This window comes from Leptinotarsa decemlineata, unplaced genomic scaffold (genome assembly GCF_025532065.1).
Source record: "Leptinotarsa decemlineata unplaced genomic scaffold, Ldec_3_MD MMD2_tig00001064_RagTag_RagTag, whole genome shotgun sequence".
Taxonomy (NCBI): Eukaryota; Metazoa; Arthropoda; class Insecta; order Coleoptera; family Chrysomelidae; genus Leptinotarsa; species Leptinotarsa decemlineata.
This window is the reverse complement of record NW_027412558.1, coordinates 6,810,991-6,830,656: the sequence shown is the minus strand read 5'-3', so window position 1 is coordinate 6,830,656 and position 19,666 is coordinate 6,810,991. Positions and strand designations below refer to the sequence as shown.

The following is a 19,666-nucleotide window of genomic DNA, read 5'->3' as shown; positions in this document are numbered from 1 at the left end:
TAACTTTTGCTGCTACGCGTTGGAATTCTACATCTGGAGCAGTAATTTCAGTGTATTCAAACAAAGACAAATTGATTGATGTCTTTGATTTTATCCCAAACGGTGACGATTTTAAAACCAACGACCAAAGTCTTAGGAAGGCCAGAGGTTTCAAATATTTTTTAAATGATCATAAATTTTATTTCTTGTTAGAAATATTTAAATTAACATTTGAACATACCGATGTTGTTTTTTCTATTCTTCAAAATAAATCAACATATATTAATTACTCAAAACAACGGTTGAACACTTTAACAGAAATTTTTATGAATTTCAGAAATAACGATACATTTTTTTAATAATATTTTCGAATCAATTGATTTAACTCTCGAACCGCCGGCGCCGACAAAAAGAAAAACCAATTTACACTTACCCGATTTGAGACAAAATTATAAACATATTTATAATGAAATATCGGATACCTTTTTACTGCAAATCAAAGTTAGATTTGAAGATTTAATTAAATTAAACTACGCCCAGTTCTATTCAATTACTTTGATTTGTTGTTGTTTGAAAAATGTTCGTTCTATACCAAAGATTTTCTTTCCCCAAAAACTTTATAACGACTTAATAGCTCAGTATCCATTTTTCGAAGTTATTCAACTGAAAAAGAATTAATCGTAATGTACAGCGACCCTCAAATGTTTCTAAATTGCAAGTCTCCTTCAGATTTATTAAATATTTAAAAAATGATTTGAGAGATTGCATGCCTGAATCATATAAACTTATATCTATAATTGTGACAATTCCCGTAACAACGTCAATTGAGAGAAATTTTTTAGCATTGAAAAGAATTGAATCCTTTAGTAGAAATTCGATGACTCAAAGTAGATTAGGTAATACATCTCTTCTTTTAATTGAAAAAGAGTATATAAAAGAAGTGACAGGCAACTCCCGATTCTATGATGAAGTAATTGACTACTTTGCCAAGCAAAGCAGAGTAGGTAATTCAATAAGTCAGTATATACTATACAGCGTGACTCACGGTCGATGGTAGGTTAGACGTTTCTGGAAAACGCAAAGTATGATTTTTCTGAAAGGTCCACCTCTCACATTTCCTTACCTGTTCTATCGATCTAAAATATTTTCAGCATTGCGGCGTTGCCACTTCCATCACTTCCTAGCAACTTTATTTTTTTAAATGCAACCCCGTATATTAATACATTTTTGGAATTGCTCTAGTATTTTAATACTTTTTTGTTAATAATGTCCTATACCTATCTCTATCTGTTTTTGAGATAAAAAATAAATTATGCTAAATATGGTCCAAAACATAGACTTAATTGAAATTAAGTACATCAGTACTCTCAATTCATGAAAAGTTGATATTTTGATGATAGTTTGGACAAACTAGAAATATTCAAATAACACCAAGAAATCGACTCCATATCATACAGGGCGTGCTAAAATTACTATTATTTCCATTGTGCATAAAAGTAGTCAAAAGTTCAGTTTTTCAAATGAAACCCCCTGTATATTACTAGGTAAATTGAAAGATGGTGAAAAATGCTTTAAGATAATATATCATGTCCCTATACCTAAATCGTCAAGTTTTCTCAATAAAGTCGCTTCTTCTAGAAACATAATTTTTTTTTTAGAATTTGGATTTAGGTAGCAGTGAAATTATCAAGCTTATAGCAGTTCGGTTACTTTTATAAGTAATTGATAAATGATTATTGACGGTGTTTCAAAAAATCGCCAAAAATGAATGCAAATATTGATTATTCAAACGAAGTTCTTATGAAATTATTTATTATACACGGACAGTGTGATCAAATCATTGCCAGAACTTGTAGAAAATTCAACCAAATGTATCCTGAATTAACACCAATGAACGAGAGGAAGTTTGTAAGATTACAAAATAATTTCCTTAACTATGGCTCCATGTTAAAAGCGCCTTCAACATTACCAAAACCTGTTTACGTTTTGGCATATTTTTATGCATATCCAGAAACTTCCATTCGCAGTGCAGAAAAAGATTTAGGTGTATCACATGCTTGAGTACAACGAATTTTGAAAAATCACGGAATGCATCCGTATAAATTTATCAAAGTTCAAGCTCTAAAAGCAGAAGACTTCGAACGTAGAATGCATTTTTGTGAATCCCTTCTGATTCTACCCAGGAAGATCGGGAATTTTTGTCAAAAATAATTTGGAGCGACGAATCAAAATTTACGAGGGATGGTATTTTCAATAGTTTTCAATGGTATTGGGCTGATCATAATCCTCATGTTACAAAAGAAATGGGTTTTCAAGAAAAATTTTACCTGAATGTTTTTTGTATTCTGAAGAACAATAAAATTAGCTTTTCTATTTATGAAGACACACTGAATGCAGAGAGATATCTCCAAATATTAAGGACGACTGTAACCGATTTTCTTGAAAATTTGCCTTTAGAGTGATATAGTGGTTTCAACTGGACAGAGCGCCAGCTCATTCCTCTTGACGAACTTGACGAACTTGACGAACTCTTCGACTATCGTTGGTTTAGGCGTTTAGGGCCGTGGGATTGGCCACCGAGATCACCCGATCTCACGCCACTTGAATTTTTTTTATGTGGTGTTTTAAAAGAAAGGGTATACAGTACTCCGGTGTCTACCAAATAAGAATTGCGACGGCGAATAATGCGGAGTATTGAAGATCTGGATCCCCAGGAAATTGAAAAAGCAACCACAAGTCGCGTACAAAAAAACATTTTAAAGTGTTTAGAATGTGATGGACAACATTTTCAGCATTTATTGTGAAAATGTGATATTTTGTTTACCATTGTGTTATTTTGAATCATCCTATTCTGTTATTGTCTGTACTTTCACATGTTTTAGCCTACAAAATCTTACTTTTTTCCAAGAAATGACTGATTTTTGGTACAGTTGTTCCCTGGAAACTTTGAGCCATAGTTAAGGAAATTATTTTGTAACCTTACAAACTTCCTCTCGTTCATTGGTGTTAATTCAGGATACATTTGGTTGAATTTTTTACACGTTCTGACAATGATTTGAGCACTTTGTTCATGTGTATAATAAATAATTTCATAAGAACTTCGTTTGAATAATCGATATTTGCATTCATTTTGGATGATTCGAAACACCGAGTAATATACAGGGGGTTTCATTTGAAAAAATTTACTTTTGACTACTTTCATGCACAATGGAAATAATAGTAATTTTAGCACGCCCTGTATGATGTGGAGTCGATTTCTTGGTGTTATTTGAATATTTCGAGTTTGTCCAAACTATCATCAAAATATCAACTTTTCATGAATTGAGAGTACCTACTGATGTACTTAATTTCAATTAAGGCTATGTTTTGGACCATATTTAGCACAATTTATTTTTTATCTCGAAAACAGATAGAGATAGGTATAGGACATTATTTACAAAAAAGTATTAAAATACCAGAGCGATTCCAAAAATGTATTAATATACGGGGTGTTCCATTAAAAAAAATAAAGTTGCTAGGACTTTTTGATGGAAGTGGCAATGCCGCAATGCTTAAAATATTTTAGATCGATAGAACAGGTAAGGAAATGTGAGAGGTGAAATTTTCAGAAATATCCTGCTTTGCGTTTTCCAGAATCGTCTAACCTACCATCGACCGTGAGTCACGCTGTAGACAGACTTTATATACATACTATATAATGTATATAAAAATGCATATTTTATTTATTTAAGTTTAGCACTCAACCAAAGATATTACCAAATATTAGAGTTATGTTTTATTTATTACAGTTTGTAACTCAAGCAAAGAATTTTATTTTTATGTTTTTATTTTTATTTTGTAATTTGTTTTTTTTGAGTTTTTGTTCGTCTTGGTTAAGAACGAATGAAATGTTTACTTTTAGTTTCTTTTTTATTTATTTTTTCCTATTCAAAATTACAAAATACACCTTTCAATTCACCTTTCAAAATGCGGGACCCTCGCAGACCATATTGAACTCGAATGACCGCTGATTAAAAGTAGTTTGCGGGTACCCTGTGAATTCACTTAAACAACCCAGATTTAACCTTCCTTCCTACCCCATCCTTCCTTTCCTTTCCTGGCAAGACACGACTCTCACCTCCCCGTTGATTCTTGCTGGACAATAAAATTTACTTTTAGACCTGTTTTTTTATAAGCATAATTAAGTACTTGTGCTTATAAAATATTTTTAGCAATTTTTAACAAAACTGTTATATTAGAAGAGGAAAGTATCATTTAATGACTGAGAAGAGTTCATTTATATTAAATAACTCAAAGACAACTCTTTTTCCTTGTTTTTGTTTTTCTAATGGTCAGTTTTATATGTATAATTTTCGGCAACACACAATTTTTCTTTGCATTTATGCAAATATTACGTATTTTGCTTTAAATAGGTGCGGTACCCCAAAAAATTTTCGCGCCTCCGGCGGGTTTTTCTGTGTTTAAAAAAAAATCTATTTAAAATCTGTTTTTCCATTAATCAGCTGTCGCCCCCATACGAACGACAACTCTCAGAAGTTGAGAAACTTGTGCGAGCTAAGGACTAACGAAGTCTTACCTTTTAACGTGTGATTCCTAACACGATTACAAAATCATCTCAGCTTTAACCAGATTAATTCTCTCAAGAAAAATATCTGGGAATCGAACCCACGGCCATCCGATCGTGAGTCGGGCGCACTACCACCGCGGCCAATTCCAATATAGTCTTATGACTTTAGCCTCCCCTGTTCTCCAATGCACAGGCCATCAGTGCTTGGTCCTATCCACCAAATTTCTTTTTTGGGAGAGGGTAATTTATCAGGATGGGCTGGAATTATTGTCGTCATGTAGTCCTCGAACATCTTGGAAAAAAGGGTGCATAGGTCCAAATTCGGCAAACAGAAATTAGTAGGATTGTAGTTAATAGTTGCCATAATTTCAAAATGATAGGAATGCAGAGAAATGTCACGTTACTTTATAAATCTCGGTATTTGAATCCAAATAATATAGTCATGAAGAAATAAAATAGACGGTCTTAAGAAAGTTAACAATAGAAGTATAAGAATCGAAGGGATTATATTTTTAGGAGTGATTAATTTTTTGGGAAAGAAAGTTTTTGGCTTTCTACTACTCCATGTTGATACAAAAAAAGGATGAGGGAATCTTCCAAAGAAAGGAAGGAAGTAATCAATTTGAAAATAAGTACCTCTATACATGGACGTGTAGATCATGCAAAGAAGTAACTTTCAGACACAAACTGAAAGAAAGTCCTCCTCGAACAGCTACTTTCAAATAAACATTGAATTACACAAAAGAAAAAAATTCTTTCGAAACAAATACTTCTATATGAACACTGAATTATACAGAAGATACTTTTCTCTACTCAGTTTGTATTTCAGATATCATTCACATGAGTTCTACTTTGAATGAATGGTAACAAATTGCACTTACATGGAACACTGTCATCCTCACTGGTATACATCGATGTTTCGCCTTAAGACACTTGCCCCAAGGCTCTTCAGTACCAAATTGGATGACATTACAGAAAATATACACAATTCATTCATTAATTACGATGTCACGGAATAAGCTTGAAGTATAAGAAGTATAATTTCATTGAGGGTTATGTGCAAATTTAACCATCGTTAACAAATACCAATAACCTGAAAGTTTCCAATTTCAAATAACGAGAAATGAACATAATAAACACTTTGAAACTACAACTTGACCAAAGGGTTAAGAATATTAAATCAAAAAATTTTAGAATCCTTAAAATTATGTAAAAAAGACTGATAAGTTTGAACAGTAAATTTTATAAGGAGCAGAGAACTAAATCACCGACCCATCTGATAACAATTGAATAGAACTGGCCGATACTAGACAAAAATACATATTACAACTAATTAATACAGTTCATTGATGATTTTCACTATAAAAGGTTTTACAAAAACCACGACACGTGTTTCGCTATACAATAGCTTTCTCAAGCGTAAACTCTTGTTACGACAACTGAATAATTTAATGAGGAAAGAAAGTGAATTAATAAGTTCGCATATGACGTAATGCTGAGTAAACAGCCTGGATCGGCGAACGGCCATCTCTGGGAACATGCATCTGTAATATTATACCTGTGCAGACTATCATTTCCTGATATAACTACCGTTTCAAGTACAATTCAAATAAATATTCTTAAAACTTTGTTAAAAATTCATAACCGATGGAACAATCACGAAGCTGTGATGTGATCGTCATTATTTGCCATCTCCAAGACGCCAATGCCATGATGACATTGGCGTCTTGGGGATGAAATGGGAGGAGCAAGTAAAAATGGTACCCCTTGAGGTAAAAAAGCGATGCAAAGAATTGTTGAATACTAGTTCCTTCCAGGACGTCCTTGAATTGTTTTTGTAATAACTTATCATAAAATGGATACTGAAATAGTGATACTTGAGAATTCTTTAAAATATCTCACCAGAGTGTTTATCTTCCCGAAAAAAGAAGAATGGAGAAATATTGGGAAATTATTTTATATCAAATATATTTTATTTTACTTGCCAACGATTGGAGTACCGATTGGATCTAGTTTACATTTAATTAAAAATGTCAGAGGTGGGTTGAACAACTTTTCTTCTTTTCAAATACTTTTTTTGTATGCGCATAAATTTAACCATTTTCATAAAAATAATCTGCATGTTGTTTACTTACATTAAACAGTACACTTTCTTGAGATCTAATAACCAATATCAGACAAAAGACTATTCGTTCTGATGGAGTCAACGTATACAATTCACATTCTCAATATTTTCAACAAAATTAGAAATAAATGATAACTAAAAAATATTTGACAAAAATGTAGAATTTTTCATAATTATTATTATACAATCTGTAAGATACCCAGTATCACAAAACACCCTGTGAACGTAGAAGCAAAGGAGGATGACTGATTCTGACTGTTACGAAATGGGATTTGTCATCTCTGCGAGTCGAAGCACGAATAACGGCAGCCTAGTGCTAGCTAGATTATATGTGAGAATATATGTTTATTATTATTGTAAGATTGAGTCTAACAAATCATACAATAGATAGGTTTTTTCCAACACTTATCTAATTTCTAATTTAACTGTCTACTAATATCTTTGCTTTTCAAAAAAATTAATTATTAGTTTCTTTCTTATTTAGTTTGAGTCAAGTAAATCACATCCACTTGTAACTAATAATAATGCTCTCTCATGAAATTCACTCAAACAAAAGTATGTTCACAACTAACGATTTTAATTTCTACCTATCTACTAAGTCCCTATCTACCTAAAGAAAACACAAAAAAATGCGAACTCACCATACCAAGTACAACAAGACCCAAACAATTGCAACCTTTCTTCATCAGGCGTGTCGCATCGGTTTGTAAGGTCACTTGAATTCATTTTGTCGCTTGATAGAAAATTTATATTCCCAAAATATTGCCCAAAATAGTAATTCACATTCTCAATATCCTGAACAAAATTAGGAATTATGGATATTTATGAAATGTTAAATTTAATAATTATCATCATATAATCATACGATACAAAGATTTTTCATCAACATTTATCTTATTTTTAATTCAACTGTCTACTAATACAATTTTAACAGACACTCTATCTCTTATCGTTTACGAAATCCCCATGTACAAAAACGAATATGAATAGCCCTGTATATAGAAATACGGAATATTGTTGGGGATGCAGTCAAAGTACTGGTGTTTAAAGAATACTCTTTGTTATATGGTCGAGCTTTCGAAAATGTTTATTCCCTTTATCAAGACATCTACAAGTAATATGAATATATCTGAGCTGTTTTTTCGGGTTTCGTTGTTTCGTTCCATGTTCTGTGTATTTTATTCTCATAAGAATCGTTTCGGCAAAGTCTCTTTTGTCATCTTCTGATGATGACTGGAGTTTTTCAACTAGACTCCAGACTCCAACTCCAGACATCATCAGAAGATGGCAAATGAGACTTTGCCGAAACGTTGTGAAAATAATCCTTATGAGGATAAAATACACAGAACATGGAACGAAACCCGAAAAAACAGCTCATCATACTTTGTCCGTGAGAATCTTCGAGTTAACATATATACAGGGTCCTGCAACAGTGGCTCGGTGTTCCATATCTCTATTTAGGAAACAGATAGGGATCTAAATTTCCATAATATTACCTTATCACTCGAGCTCGACAAAATAAAAATATTGGCGGTCACACAGGGTGTTCAATTTTTTCTGGGCGGATTCCAACTGTGTTTTTCCAAGTGGCAACCTATATTTTTTATCCTTTTTTCGGTTTCTACATAGAAAATAAAAGACACTTTATGCATATCTTCACATCAAAAATATTGACGGTTTTCGAGATATCTTGCATGACAGGTTTTTTTTTTCCAATATTCGTCACTCAGAATATTTGAAATTATAAAGTTGTACCAAGTCCAATTGAATTTTTTTTTGGTCAAATATTCTACATTGGTAACTATCTCAAACGATATATCTGAAATCTACCTGTGATATACAGGGTATAAAAAACCGCTTGCCACATATTGTAAATGAAAATTTGCAGAATATTCCTAATTTTAAATGGTACACCCTGTATATTATTGATCCATAAGGATCAATAAATTTCATTAAGTATTCCCTATGGCTAGGTTCAATAGTTTTTCTTGAAAAAGCATTTTATTCGAAAAATGGTCGTTCTTCCTATTTCTACGCCATAAACTCGATGAAAGACTTTTTTCAAAGCGAAATCCATTTGACGACTGATAAAAATGTACGAAAGATAACTTGTTACAATTTTGTACATTATAGCGTCTCCTATAGTTTTTCTTTTTTTTTTTTTTTCTAAAAATGACAACTCTATTTTATAGCCATAATATCAATGATTTTTTTACTGTGAAATCCATATATGACGGCTGTGATCGAGATATATGTTATGTTTATAACACATTCATTCTCTAAATAAAACACCGTGCAATTTCTTTATTTGATGCATAGTTTTTGTCCAAGCCTTTCCTTAAAATATCTCCCCATGCCTAAAATGATCTGCTGCTAAATAAACAAGTTTTGAATTACACCGCAAAAGGTACATTCTTAAATAATTACAATAATTTCAATAATCTCGAAATTTGTGCCATATTTTTTCGGTCTGAAACAACCTTCAGCGAATAAAATAAAATTAAACGATTTGTTGAAACTGGATGTATCAATTATTCTAAACATGAGCGCATCAAGCCAGCTACTAATGAAGATAATGAATTGCAAGTTCTTCTTGCTGTTGAAGAAGATCCTAGTAGGAGTCAACGACAAATTGGTGAAATAGTGGATATAAGTGAGAGATCAGTGCAACGAGTTTTGAAAAAACATCGCTTTCATCCATCTCATACTACTATATGCCGATTTGGAGAAAACAATGAGATTTTGCAATTGGGCCATGGGAAAAATTCGTCGAAACGAATATTTTTTCAATAACATTTTATGGTCGGATGAATCGTCATTCCATAAAAATGGATTTGTGAATCGACATAATTACCATTATTATTCGACAGAAAATCCCCACTTATTGAGACAGGTGGACTATCAACATAGGTGGTCGATAAATGTCTGGGGAGGCATCATTGGAGAATAAGTAATTGGTCCATACTTTTTTCAGGAACATATGAATGGAATAATGTATGTGTACCTGCTCACTATTCGGCAGAAGTGAGAGATCATCTAAATGAAGTATTTCCAATTAATGTATAAGACGGAATGGGTCTGTACGGTGGCCCGCTAGATCACCAGATTTAACAAAACTGGATTTTTTCTTATGTGGATACATGAAAAATATGGTTTACGTTGAGCCACCAGCTTCTTCCGAAAATATGTGACTTAGAATAACAAATGCTTTTGGCAGCATTACACCAGCCGTCTTGCGCAGGATAGAACAGTCTTTCAAACATAGATTTCAGCTCTGCATTCAAGAAAATGGAAGACATGTCGAACATATTTTATAAAAGTTTCATCATCAACCTTCATTAAACTCTTCCATTTTTAGTTTTTTAGTTTGTCAGTTGACAAATTTAAATATCTAGAACTTAAGCCCTGAATTCATGAATATACACCATAACATGAAAAAAAATTAGTAATATTCATAATGTTTTTCATTTAATCTTGTTTGGTTTGATATTGCACGATTTATGGGAAAAATTCTTCATCCAATGAAAAAAATAATTTCCCATTTAGAAAAATGTGATAGGTAGGTACATTTATTTCGTAAAAAAATATTTGTTTGGACACGCTATAATGTACCAAATTGAAACAAGATATCTTTTGTATTTTCTTATCAGTGGTCAAATGGACATCGAGTTTATGGCGTAGAAATCGAAAGAACGACAATTTTTCGAAAAAAATGCTAATTTAAGAAAAACTATTGAACCTAGCCATAGGAAATACTCGATAAAATTTGGAGAGGTGTCGTTGGCGCTGCTTATGGATCAATAATATACAGGGTGTTCCATTTAAAATGAGGAAGATTCTGCAAATTTTTATTTACAATATGTGGTAAGCTGCTGGGTGTGTATCGGAGGCAACAAAGTTTTTTGATATGGTTCAGAAAGTGTACAACTTTTTTTCGGGCTCTACTCGTCGATGGAATATATTGACAGAACATTTAGGTTCAAAAAAAGTTGTTGAAAATCTTTCACAAACCAGATGGTCAGCTCGAGCAGACGCAATAAGCGCCTTGCATGAAGGTAATGAACAAATTATAGAAGCTTTGATCCATCGCAAAAGATACAGAACAGGCCCGAGAAACAAGAGACGAAGCCCTTAGTCTGTCCAGAAAAATGGAAAAACTCGAATATTATACTAACGGAAATTTGGAACTGTATATTGGAAAGAATAATCAAAATATGTAAATATCTTCAGAAAGAAACAATAACACTAGACGTTGCAACTAATATGTTTACTTCACTTGATAATTTCATTATTAACCTCAGAAATAAATTTGATTACTTCGAATCGTCTGCCAAAGAAATGAATCCGGAATTCGACTACAAGGACCTACCTCGAAGAACATTCAAAAAATCTGTTCAAAATATGTTTTTCCGTTAATCTGCTGTCGCCCCCATACGAACGACAACTCTTAGAAGTTGAAAAACTTGTGCGAGGTAAGGACTAACGAGGTCTTACCTTTTAACGTGTGATTCCTAACATGCAGAAGTTCTCGCCAGAGTTTTGTTGATGGCTCTGCGCTGTCAGTCCAACTGAATGGAAGAGAGAAATTTATAATAGAAACCTTTCTACCCATAATTGATACCCTCAGCGTTCATTAAAAAGCGATTAAGTTCGTATGAGAATATCAGTAAACGTTTTGATTTATTTTTTCGCTTGAAAACTCTGAATTCTGAAGAATTGAGACAAAGTTGCAAAGAATTTGCTGAATTTTATTATGAGGATGTTAAAGAGAAAGGGTTAGAATGTTTGCATTTAACAGAATACAGGAAAATTGTTGACAGTAAAAATGAGGATTATATATTAAAAATGTATCAACTTTTGAAAGAAAACAAAATTGTAGACGCATTTCCAAATGTAGAAATCGCATCGAGAATCTTTTTAAGCATGATGGTAACTAACTGCAGTGTGGAACGCTCCTTCTCCAAATTGAAAAGAATTAAAAATGAATTAAGAAGTACAATGCTTCAAAAGAGATTAACCAGTTTGTCGCTGATGTCGATAGAATCTGATGTGCTAAAATGCATAGATTTTGAAGAAATGATTAACGATTTTGACCATCTGAAATCTAGAAGGGTTCCTCTTCAAATAATATAGATTTTTAATCACTAGTCTCTAAATGCTAAAACAGTTACTTTTGTGGACTATATTACATTTATCTATTCGTTTCTTGTGATTGTTAATAAAAATAAATATTTAACCTTGTTTATCTACTTTCTTTGTCTATTCTAACAAAATAGTGTTCTGCCAAAGTCATAGGGGCCCCATTATCCTATTATGCCCAGGGTCTCCAATAGGTTAAAGACGGCCCTGCGTATAGGACGAAACTGCCGTAACGTCAATTACGAATACAATTGGTAAAAAACATAGGAAATTTTAATTCTCATTTTAGCGTTTGGAAATAGTTTTTGTACGTAAAACTTTGGTATTAGTTGTGCTAAAACACTTGATTTCTTATTGAGTTTTATATCACTTTCATGTGATTTTATTCTGTGAAACGTGTTCTTCCTTACGAATCAGTAGATAGTTGTCCTGAAAATCTAGAGAAGAAAATTGGATTGGATGATTTAGGAAGCACTTGCTACATGAAAAGCATTTTACAAGTGTTGTTCTTGACGAAGAATTTCAAAAACGATGTTTTTATGACGAACGAGAACGCGAATGTTTCCTATTCATTCATCAAACTCAAACACCTGTTCATGCAGCTGCAGTTTCGTAAGAATGTATCATCTTTCCCTCCAACCTATTTCCTGGAGTCCACTAGATACTCGTTAGGACAATAAGAGGATTGTTCCGAATTCTTGGGCTTCTTGTTGAATACTCTTCATGAGCAAAACAATAGCAAAATCAATACTCCTGACCGCTCTGGATTGAATGATTCTGTACAGATTGCTGGAAAAATCCTCACTTGTTCACTTTGTAGCAAATGTTCAAGAGGTAGTAGGTAGTGAATTTCTGGAACTTCATCTAGCTTTTCCTAATATGACTAATAACCAGTCCGTGCAAATCTTATTGTTAAATCATCTAAAAATGAAATGTTCAACAGGTGATGATCGCCTGTATTGTCAAACATGCGGCAAACTATATAACTGACTGTTATAAGGAAACAAGTATATCTGAGGCACCAGTCAATCTAAGAATGACACTGATGATCTTCAAACAAGACTCGACCTCTGACGTAAGCAAGAAACTCTTTGGAAGGTTCGAAATAGATGAACATTTCAATCTAGCAGACCACTATTATAATATTCATGCAGTCATTGTTCAGTGTGGTTCTGGCATTGAATTTGGTCACTATTACGCTTTGGTCAAAGACGAAACGGACTGGTTTAAGTTTGACGATAGTCGTGTCACGAATTGTTCTGGCGATGCATTGAATCTATTGGAGCCTCTGGAGACACTCTACATTTTGTTTTATAAGAAAGAGGACATTGGTAAATCCAGATCTTCAGATGATGTGGTGCTGCAGGTTTTTCCGGTTTTCCTGCAGCTGAAAAAGCAAATGCGCCACTGGAATCAATGAAATCGCCCCGGAGCGCCAATTGATGTTTATTGTTGTTTTTATTTTTATCGTTGTTTCAATTTTTTCATTCTCAATAGAGCAAGATTCTATCATTGAGAATTCTAGATGTTGTTCCAATATAATCCAAGTTACAATTGTTACAAGAAATGTTATGAATTACATTTGAGTTTTTTGTAGTATCTGTTTTATCTTTCAATTCAGAATTGAAATTCGGTACAGTTTTAACTTTTTTTGTTATATTTTGTTCATTTCTTTTGTTTATTTCTCGAGTTTAGTGCAGTTTTTGGTTCACAACACTAGATAGTTCCTCAATAGAAACAGTAGTAACTCTTTAGTTTGTATATTCAAACGCAGTTATCACCTCTGAATAGTTTCTTCATCATTTCCGAGATATTCATAGTGGCAACTTTTTATTATGGTACCAAATTTAAAACTTCATGTTGATCTAAAATACTTTCAATTACAAATTTCAGAACATACGTACATAAAAACAGATCTGGATATAGCTCTGATAGTATCCATAGCTGGATGCTACTACTTCAACTCCTGCTTCGTAGCGAAAATTAAAAACACCCTCAAACTCTGCCGGATACTCTCCGATTTTCGAACGTACGGCAAACCGAAAGATTTCGACAAAGAAAACAAAAAACTCAACTATTTTTCAGTCGTCTACCAAATTTTTGGAATTATGGCAATGCTGGCTATTATTGTAACGCCACTCATGGATAAAGGAAGGTAAATGTTATATTGACATTTTTGAATAATTTTCACTGAAATGTTCGATCACAAATATTATTCAATTAATAAACAAACTAAATGACTAAATTCTGAAGAAACTATAAAGTAACGATGTTCAAATTAGAGAAAACAAAATCCAGGCTGGTAGGCAAAGGTTGAATGGAATTGGTACTACCAAACGTTTCGTCTGCTACTGCGACAGACATCATCAGTGGTACGTGCGTTAACTGCGAGGACGATAACCTTCGTCTCGAAGTTTTAGTAACGACAAATTATCTTGGACATCGTATTTTTTATATTATTCCTCATCATAGCAAACTGATCTATAATCCAACTAGTCGAAACAAAAAACTGAATACTAATTAATGAAAGAACACAACAACACCACGAGAGTTAGGCTGAAAAATTCATAGGCTAATAGAAAAAAAAATTTATGAAATTCTATTTTATTATTCAATATGGTTGCCTTCAGGGGCGACACAACGATTATAGCGGTTATACAATTTTTGTATAGTCTCAAAATAGTTTCGACGATTAGCTCTTCATTGGCGTTAAATTTCTTTCCAGTAAGCATTCTCTAGAGGTCTGACAACAGGAATGAGTCGCTGGAGGCCAGATCTGGAAAATAATCTGGATGCGGAAGAAATTCTTAGCCCAATTCATACAATTTTGCCATCGTTTTCATCGATTTGTTACACGATGTATTGTCTCGGTGAAACAACACTTACTTTTTCTTCAAATAAGGCCGTTTATTCGCGATTCTGTTGTTGTTTTTGGTCGATTGTGAGCTCTCGCGGCACCCACTTTGAACAGAGCTTTCGCATACCGAAATATTCAAGCACGATATGTCTAACATATTTCTTTGATATTTTAGGAGCCTCAGCTATCTCGATAAACTCCAATTTGAGGTCAACCAAAACTTTTTCGTGGACTTTTTAATTGTTTTCGTCGGTTACAACCTCTTTGGGGCGTCCACTGCGTGCATCGTCTTCGGTGCTCATTTTACCTCGTTTGAACTTAGCAAACCACTTCTCAATGGTTGATTTTTCTGGCCCTGCTATAGGCTTATACCTTCACAGGGTTATAGTTGTCTATTTTATTCTATGTTAGTGTTAGTGTTAATTTTTCCTTAGTTTGTTCGGATGCTCTGGTCCATGGCGGTAGTCGTTGTTTGGGAGGTGACGGTTTGTGATGAGCCTGGGGTGGTGTGGTTGACTGTTCAGGATGTCTTCAGGGTATTCCAGGGCGTGGACTTTCCGCTATCTGATAGCCAATGGATATTCCTCTAGGATGTTCTGGATCTGCTCCGAAGGGTCTTTCAACAGCCCCAGAAGTCTGGCTGGGGGAGCTTTTTTCGTGGTATCCTTTTGGCACCTCGGCGGGGATAGTCAAGGTCCCGATGGCCGCGGTGTTGTGGCTTCTTATGGTTCTCGATGCGTATCTGCCATGGAGTTCCTGAAATCTCAAATTGATTGGTGAAATATCTATTTGGTTATATAAGTTTTGGGAGTGATATCGGTATAGGAGGTTGTGGATATTTCTTAGGATTCTTCTCTCGGTTCTTAGTATACGGAGGATTTGACTCTGGGTACAGTAGACTGTGACTTTATGCTCCACGATCGGTCTTATGAAGGTTTTGTAGGTGTGTAAGAGAGTTTTACTGTTACATCTACCGAGTTTGCCTCTCAGCGCTTTTAGGAGATTCGCCCCTTTCCGGACTCTGTCCAGGGTTTCTCTAGGTCGCCCAGTTGAGGGTACGCGTGCAAGTGACCCCCAGGTAGGACACCGAGTCCTGGAGGTGGAGGTTCTCTCCAAACAGTCTGAGGTTCAAATCGTTACTATTAATTTTGGGACGGATCGTGGTATTAGGGTGTCTAAATAGGATTGTTTGGTTTTGATGGGGTTCATTTTGATGCGCCACTTGTTGCACCATCGCTCAAAGTTAATCATTGTTTGGGAATGTGTTTGAAGGTGGCGGAGGAATTAAGGATTCTATCGTCTGCGAATGGTAGGATTTTTTGAGTGTGGGGAGAATCGTGCATATATATTACAAATAGAGAGGGTGCAAGGACTGAGCCCTGGGGGACTCCCGCTTTGGGTATGAACGGGGCGGAGAGGGTTTCGCCTACTTTGACGCGGATTTGTCTGTTGGTAACATAGGACGCGACTAGTCTGATGAACTGAGGAGGATTCAATTTAGTTTCCAGATCAGGCCCGCGTGCAGACCTTGTCGAATGCTTTTTCGATGTCTAAGAGGATAGGCGACAATACCAAGGAAGAATTAATGTTTTGGGCGACGTTCTAGAAGTTTTCTGAGGACATTGAGGAGACTGATAGGTCTATAGGAGTCTGGTTTGGTGGGGTCTTTTTGAGGTTTTATACCCACAACAGGTAATGACGGTCCTTAATGACTTTATTATCTGAATTTCATTTACTTGTGACAATGTGGGTACGCTAATCTGAAAACCGGCGAGTGAAAAAAAATCTGTTTTTCTGTTAACCAGCTGTCGCACCCCTACGAACGACAACCCTCAGAAGTCGAAATTTGTGCGAGCTAAGGATTAACGATGTCTTACCTTTTAACGTGTGATTCCTAACAGGGGTTGGACGATAGCAAGTGAAAATCGATCGTTCAGACTAGGGCTTGAACCACCGACCAACACGGCAGTCAATTCGAGTGAATGAACAAAGCACCCGCGTTGAACCGGCTGGCTACCGACCGACAAGATTAATTTGGTCATTTACATCCGTAATGCTTCTGTTCATGAATTTCTAAAGATTCCAAATTATTGAGTTTCCAACCTTTACTTGCATAGTACAAAATTTCCGTATCGTTTAGATTCGGGAACTTGTGGTTGCATTCCAAGGATTGGTTTAAAAGGGGAATCATTTCGTTTTGAGAAATGTCTGCCACATTGTCCAGATTTCTCCATCTTGTCCACTTTACCTTTGGCATTGAAAAAGAAATTAGATAACCTGGCATATGGTCTGAATGTCACTCCCACATTATTTTTTCTGAAAAATCCCGCGAATTTATTGATTTCTGATTGTTTGATCTGGGTCTATATTAGTATGATTGTAGTATTAGTATGATTGTATATTAGTATGATGATAATTGGGGGTATATTAGTATGTATGTTGTGTATATTAGTATGATTGGCTATCCAGATTGTTAGCATACAAAAGTAACGAGAATGCTCTGTGTAACATTGAATTTTAGGCCGCTAATTTATGACTCTCGGGATGGAAAGAAGCACTTGGGATTGTAATATATGTATATCTCGGTTTTCTTGAATATTTTGAACTCAAATTTATTATGATTATGTGTGATAGTCAGGTATAAGAAATGAATCTGTTTCTCTATCTCTGTTTCGAGTATGAACTATATGTTTCTATTAGGATTATTCATGAACATCATACATTGGTTCAGCTGTCGTGTAGTAACCTCTGAAACAGGCAAAAATATCGTCTACATATCTGTATCAAAAATGAATATGTTTTTTACCCATGTCAAAATTCACTATAGTGGTCTCCAAGCTGTTCATAAATATCCCTGCTGAAAGTGGACTAAGAGGTGGTAATCCTCAATCCTGTTCATAAAATTTGTTATTGAACTGTTAGTAATTTTGATTTAGGAATACATTAAAAGCTGTCGAAATTTCAAGAGAAGTGACATGGTTTACTTTGGCTTGATCTAATATATTTGAAATGAGAGACTTAACATTCGTTTTATGTTAGAGAACATATTCTTCACATTGAATGAAACTAAAATTGAATTATGTGAAGTGGTTTTGTTCCTTATTTTTTTCACTTAAGTGAGCGAATTTTTTATGCTGTGACGTGGGACGAAATCGGTAATATTTTTGAACAACTTGTTAAGCCGTATTCCTAGTTCTCTTACCGGACTGTTTATATACGGTTCTTGGGGTTATCTTCTTCATGTGTTTCTATTAGGTTATATAGTTTAGGGCAGGAGGGTTTCATATTCGTGAGTTTTCGTTTATCTGATTCAGTGAAAATAAGTTTAGTATCTTGAGAGTATGATAATGATGAGAATACGATTTTCATTATTTATGACGAATTAAAATTTATTAATATATGCTTCTCGTCTCGCTCGATTAGTGCGCTCAATGACACAAAGAAATACTCTTGAGCATTTTTATATTAGTAAAGTTAATAAGACCTATCTGGTAAAAAATTTGTTTCAACTTGATCACCTGAATGTATTTCATTCCATAATTTAAAGCTACAAAGCATTTATGATGCACTGTTTGGAACCTTTGGTGTAGTAATGAATATTACTGGAATTTTTTCCCAACACCAAATCGTTATTTTTAACACATCGACACGTGTTTCGATCAAAGAGGAAGATTAAAACTAGAAACTGGTGCGAGTTAACCTATTTATGCTATAAACGTACGTATCCCATCCAGGTAAACCATCCAGGCGTACCACTCATTCAGGTATACCAACCTAAATTAATTTTACAATTTTGCCTTATCGATTATTTTACAATATATGTTTATATAAAACAATTCTCAGCGATATAAAAATTAATTTCACAATATTCCCCATCCAAATTTATTTTTGCAGCGTGTCCTTATGTAGTAATCAGTAAACCCAACAACATTATTTTATTTTAACAAGCTATATAGTACCTATGCTCTTTGGTATAGATCCATCATCGTTATTCATAATATTATTGTGTTTACTTATTTCTACACTCTCATAGGCATCTAGTTGCCTGTTGTTAACTTGTCTAACTAATCTTAATGAACTGAAGTCTATGGAATGGTTTTGTTGCAAAATATGATGGGCGACTGCTGATTTTTCAGGTCTTCCATATTTTAAGTGTGCTATATGTTCCTTATATCTTACTTTAATAGATCATTTTGTCTGTCCATAATATTTTGCATCGCAGTCGTTACATTCAATTTCGTAAATTACAAACTTTTCCGAATTCTCGACTTTGTCTTTTGGACTTCCCAAAAGGCTCTGTAGTGTATGACTTGTTTTAAAAACCACCTCCATACCTAGTTCCTTGGAAATCTTTCCAAAGTTCCTTGTATATTGGTGGTATGGAACTGAGATGTATTTATCTTGGTTTTTGTCCTTTCTGAAAGTAGAGATTTCGTTCATTCTCAACCTAAACTTCTTCCTTTTTATGTGATCTACAATACCCCTCGAGAAAACGTTAGTGGCTGCTATTTCCTGTATTGTACGTCTTTCTTTTGTGAACCTATTATGTGTTAGAGGGAAAGTCAAAAGACGATGCACTAAAAATTCAAACCAGCACGTTTGTGCTGTCCACAGTGATGTGAACTGTCAGGAATATACCTGTACGTGCTTGTTTCTTTTCTAAATATATCGTATTCTAACCCTCCATATTGGCTCCTCATTACCAAAACGTCAAGAAATGGTAGTTGTCCCTTATTTTCTAACTCATACCTGAATTTTATTGATGGACATCTATTATTTGAAATAGGAACAAACTCGTCAATATTCGATTTTTTGGTATTGAATATCGCGAAAATATCATCCACATACCTTAGCCAAATACTAGGAAAATACTTCGACTTTTCTTTGGTTTCCATTTCGAATCTGCTCATGAACAGGTCTGCCAGATAGGGGGACAAGGGATTTCCCATGGCCGTTCCTTTCTGTTATTCATAAAAGAAACCTTCTACCTGGAACCGAT

General features: G+C 34.3%; 1 protein-coding gene across 1 annotated transcript in view; it reads left to right on the top strand.

Moving 5' to 3' along the window:
• Nucleotides 1–19,666, top strand: part of LOC111518079 (odorant receptor 4) — a 37,838-nt gene that overhangs the window by 2,371 nt on the left and 15,801 nt on the right. The window contains exon 2 of the mRNA XM_074175787.1: nucleotides 13,704–13,965. Coding sequence (XP_074031888.1) covers nucleotides 13,704–13,965 — 262 coding nt within the window. The remainder of the gene's footprint in view (nucleotides 1–13,703; nucleotides 13,966–19,666) is intronic.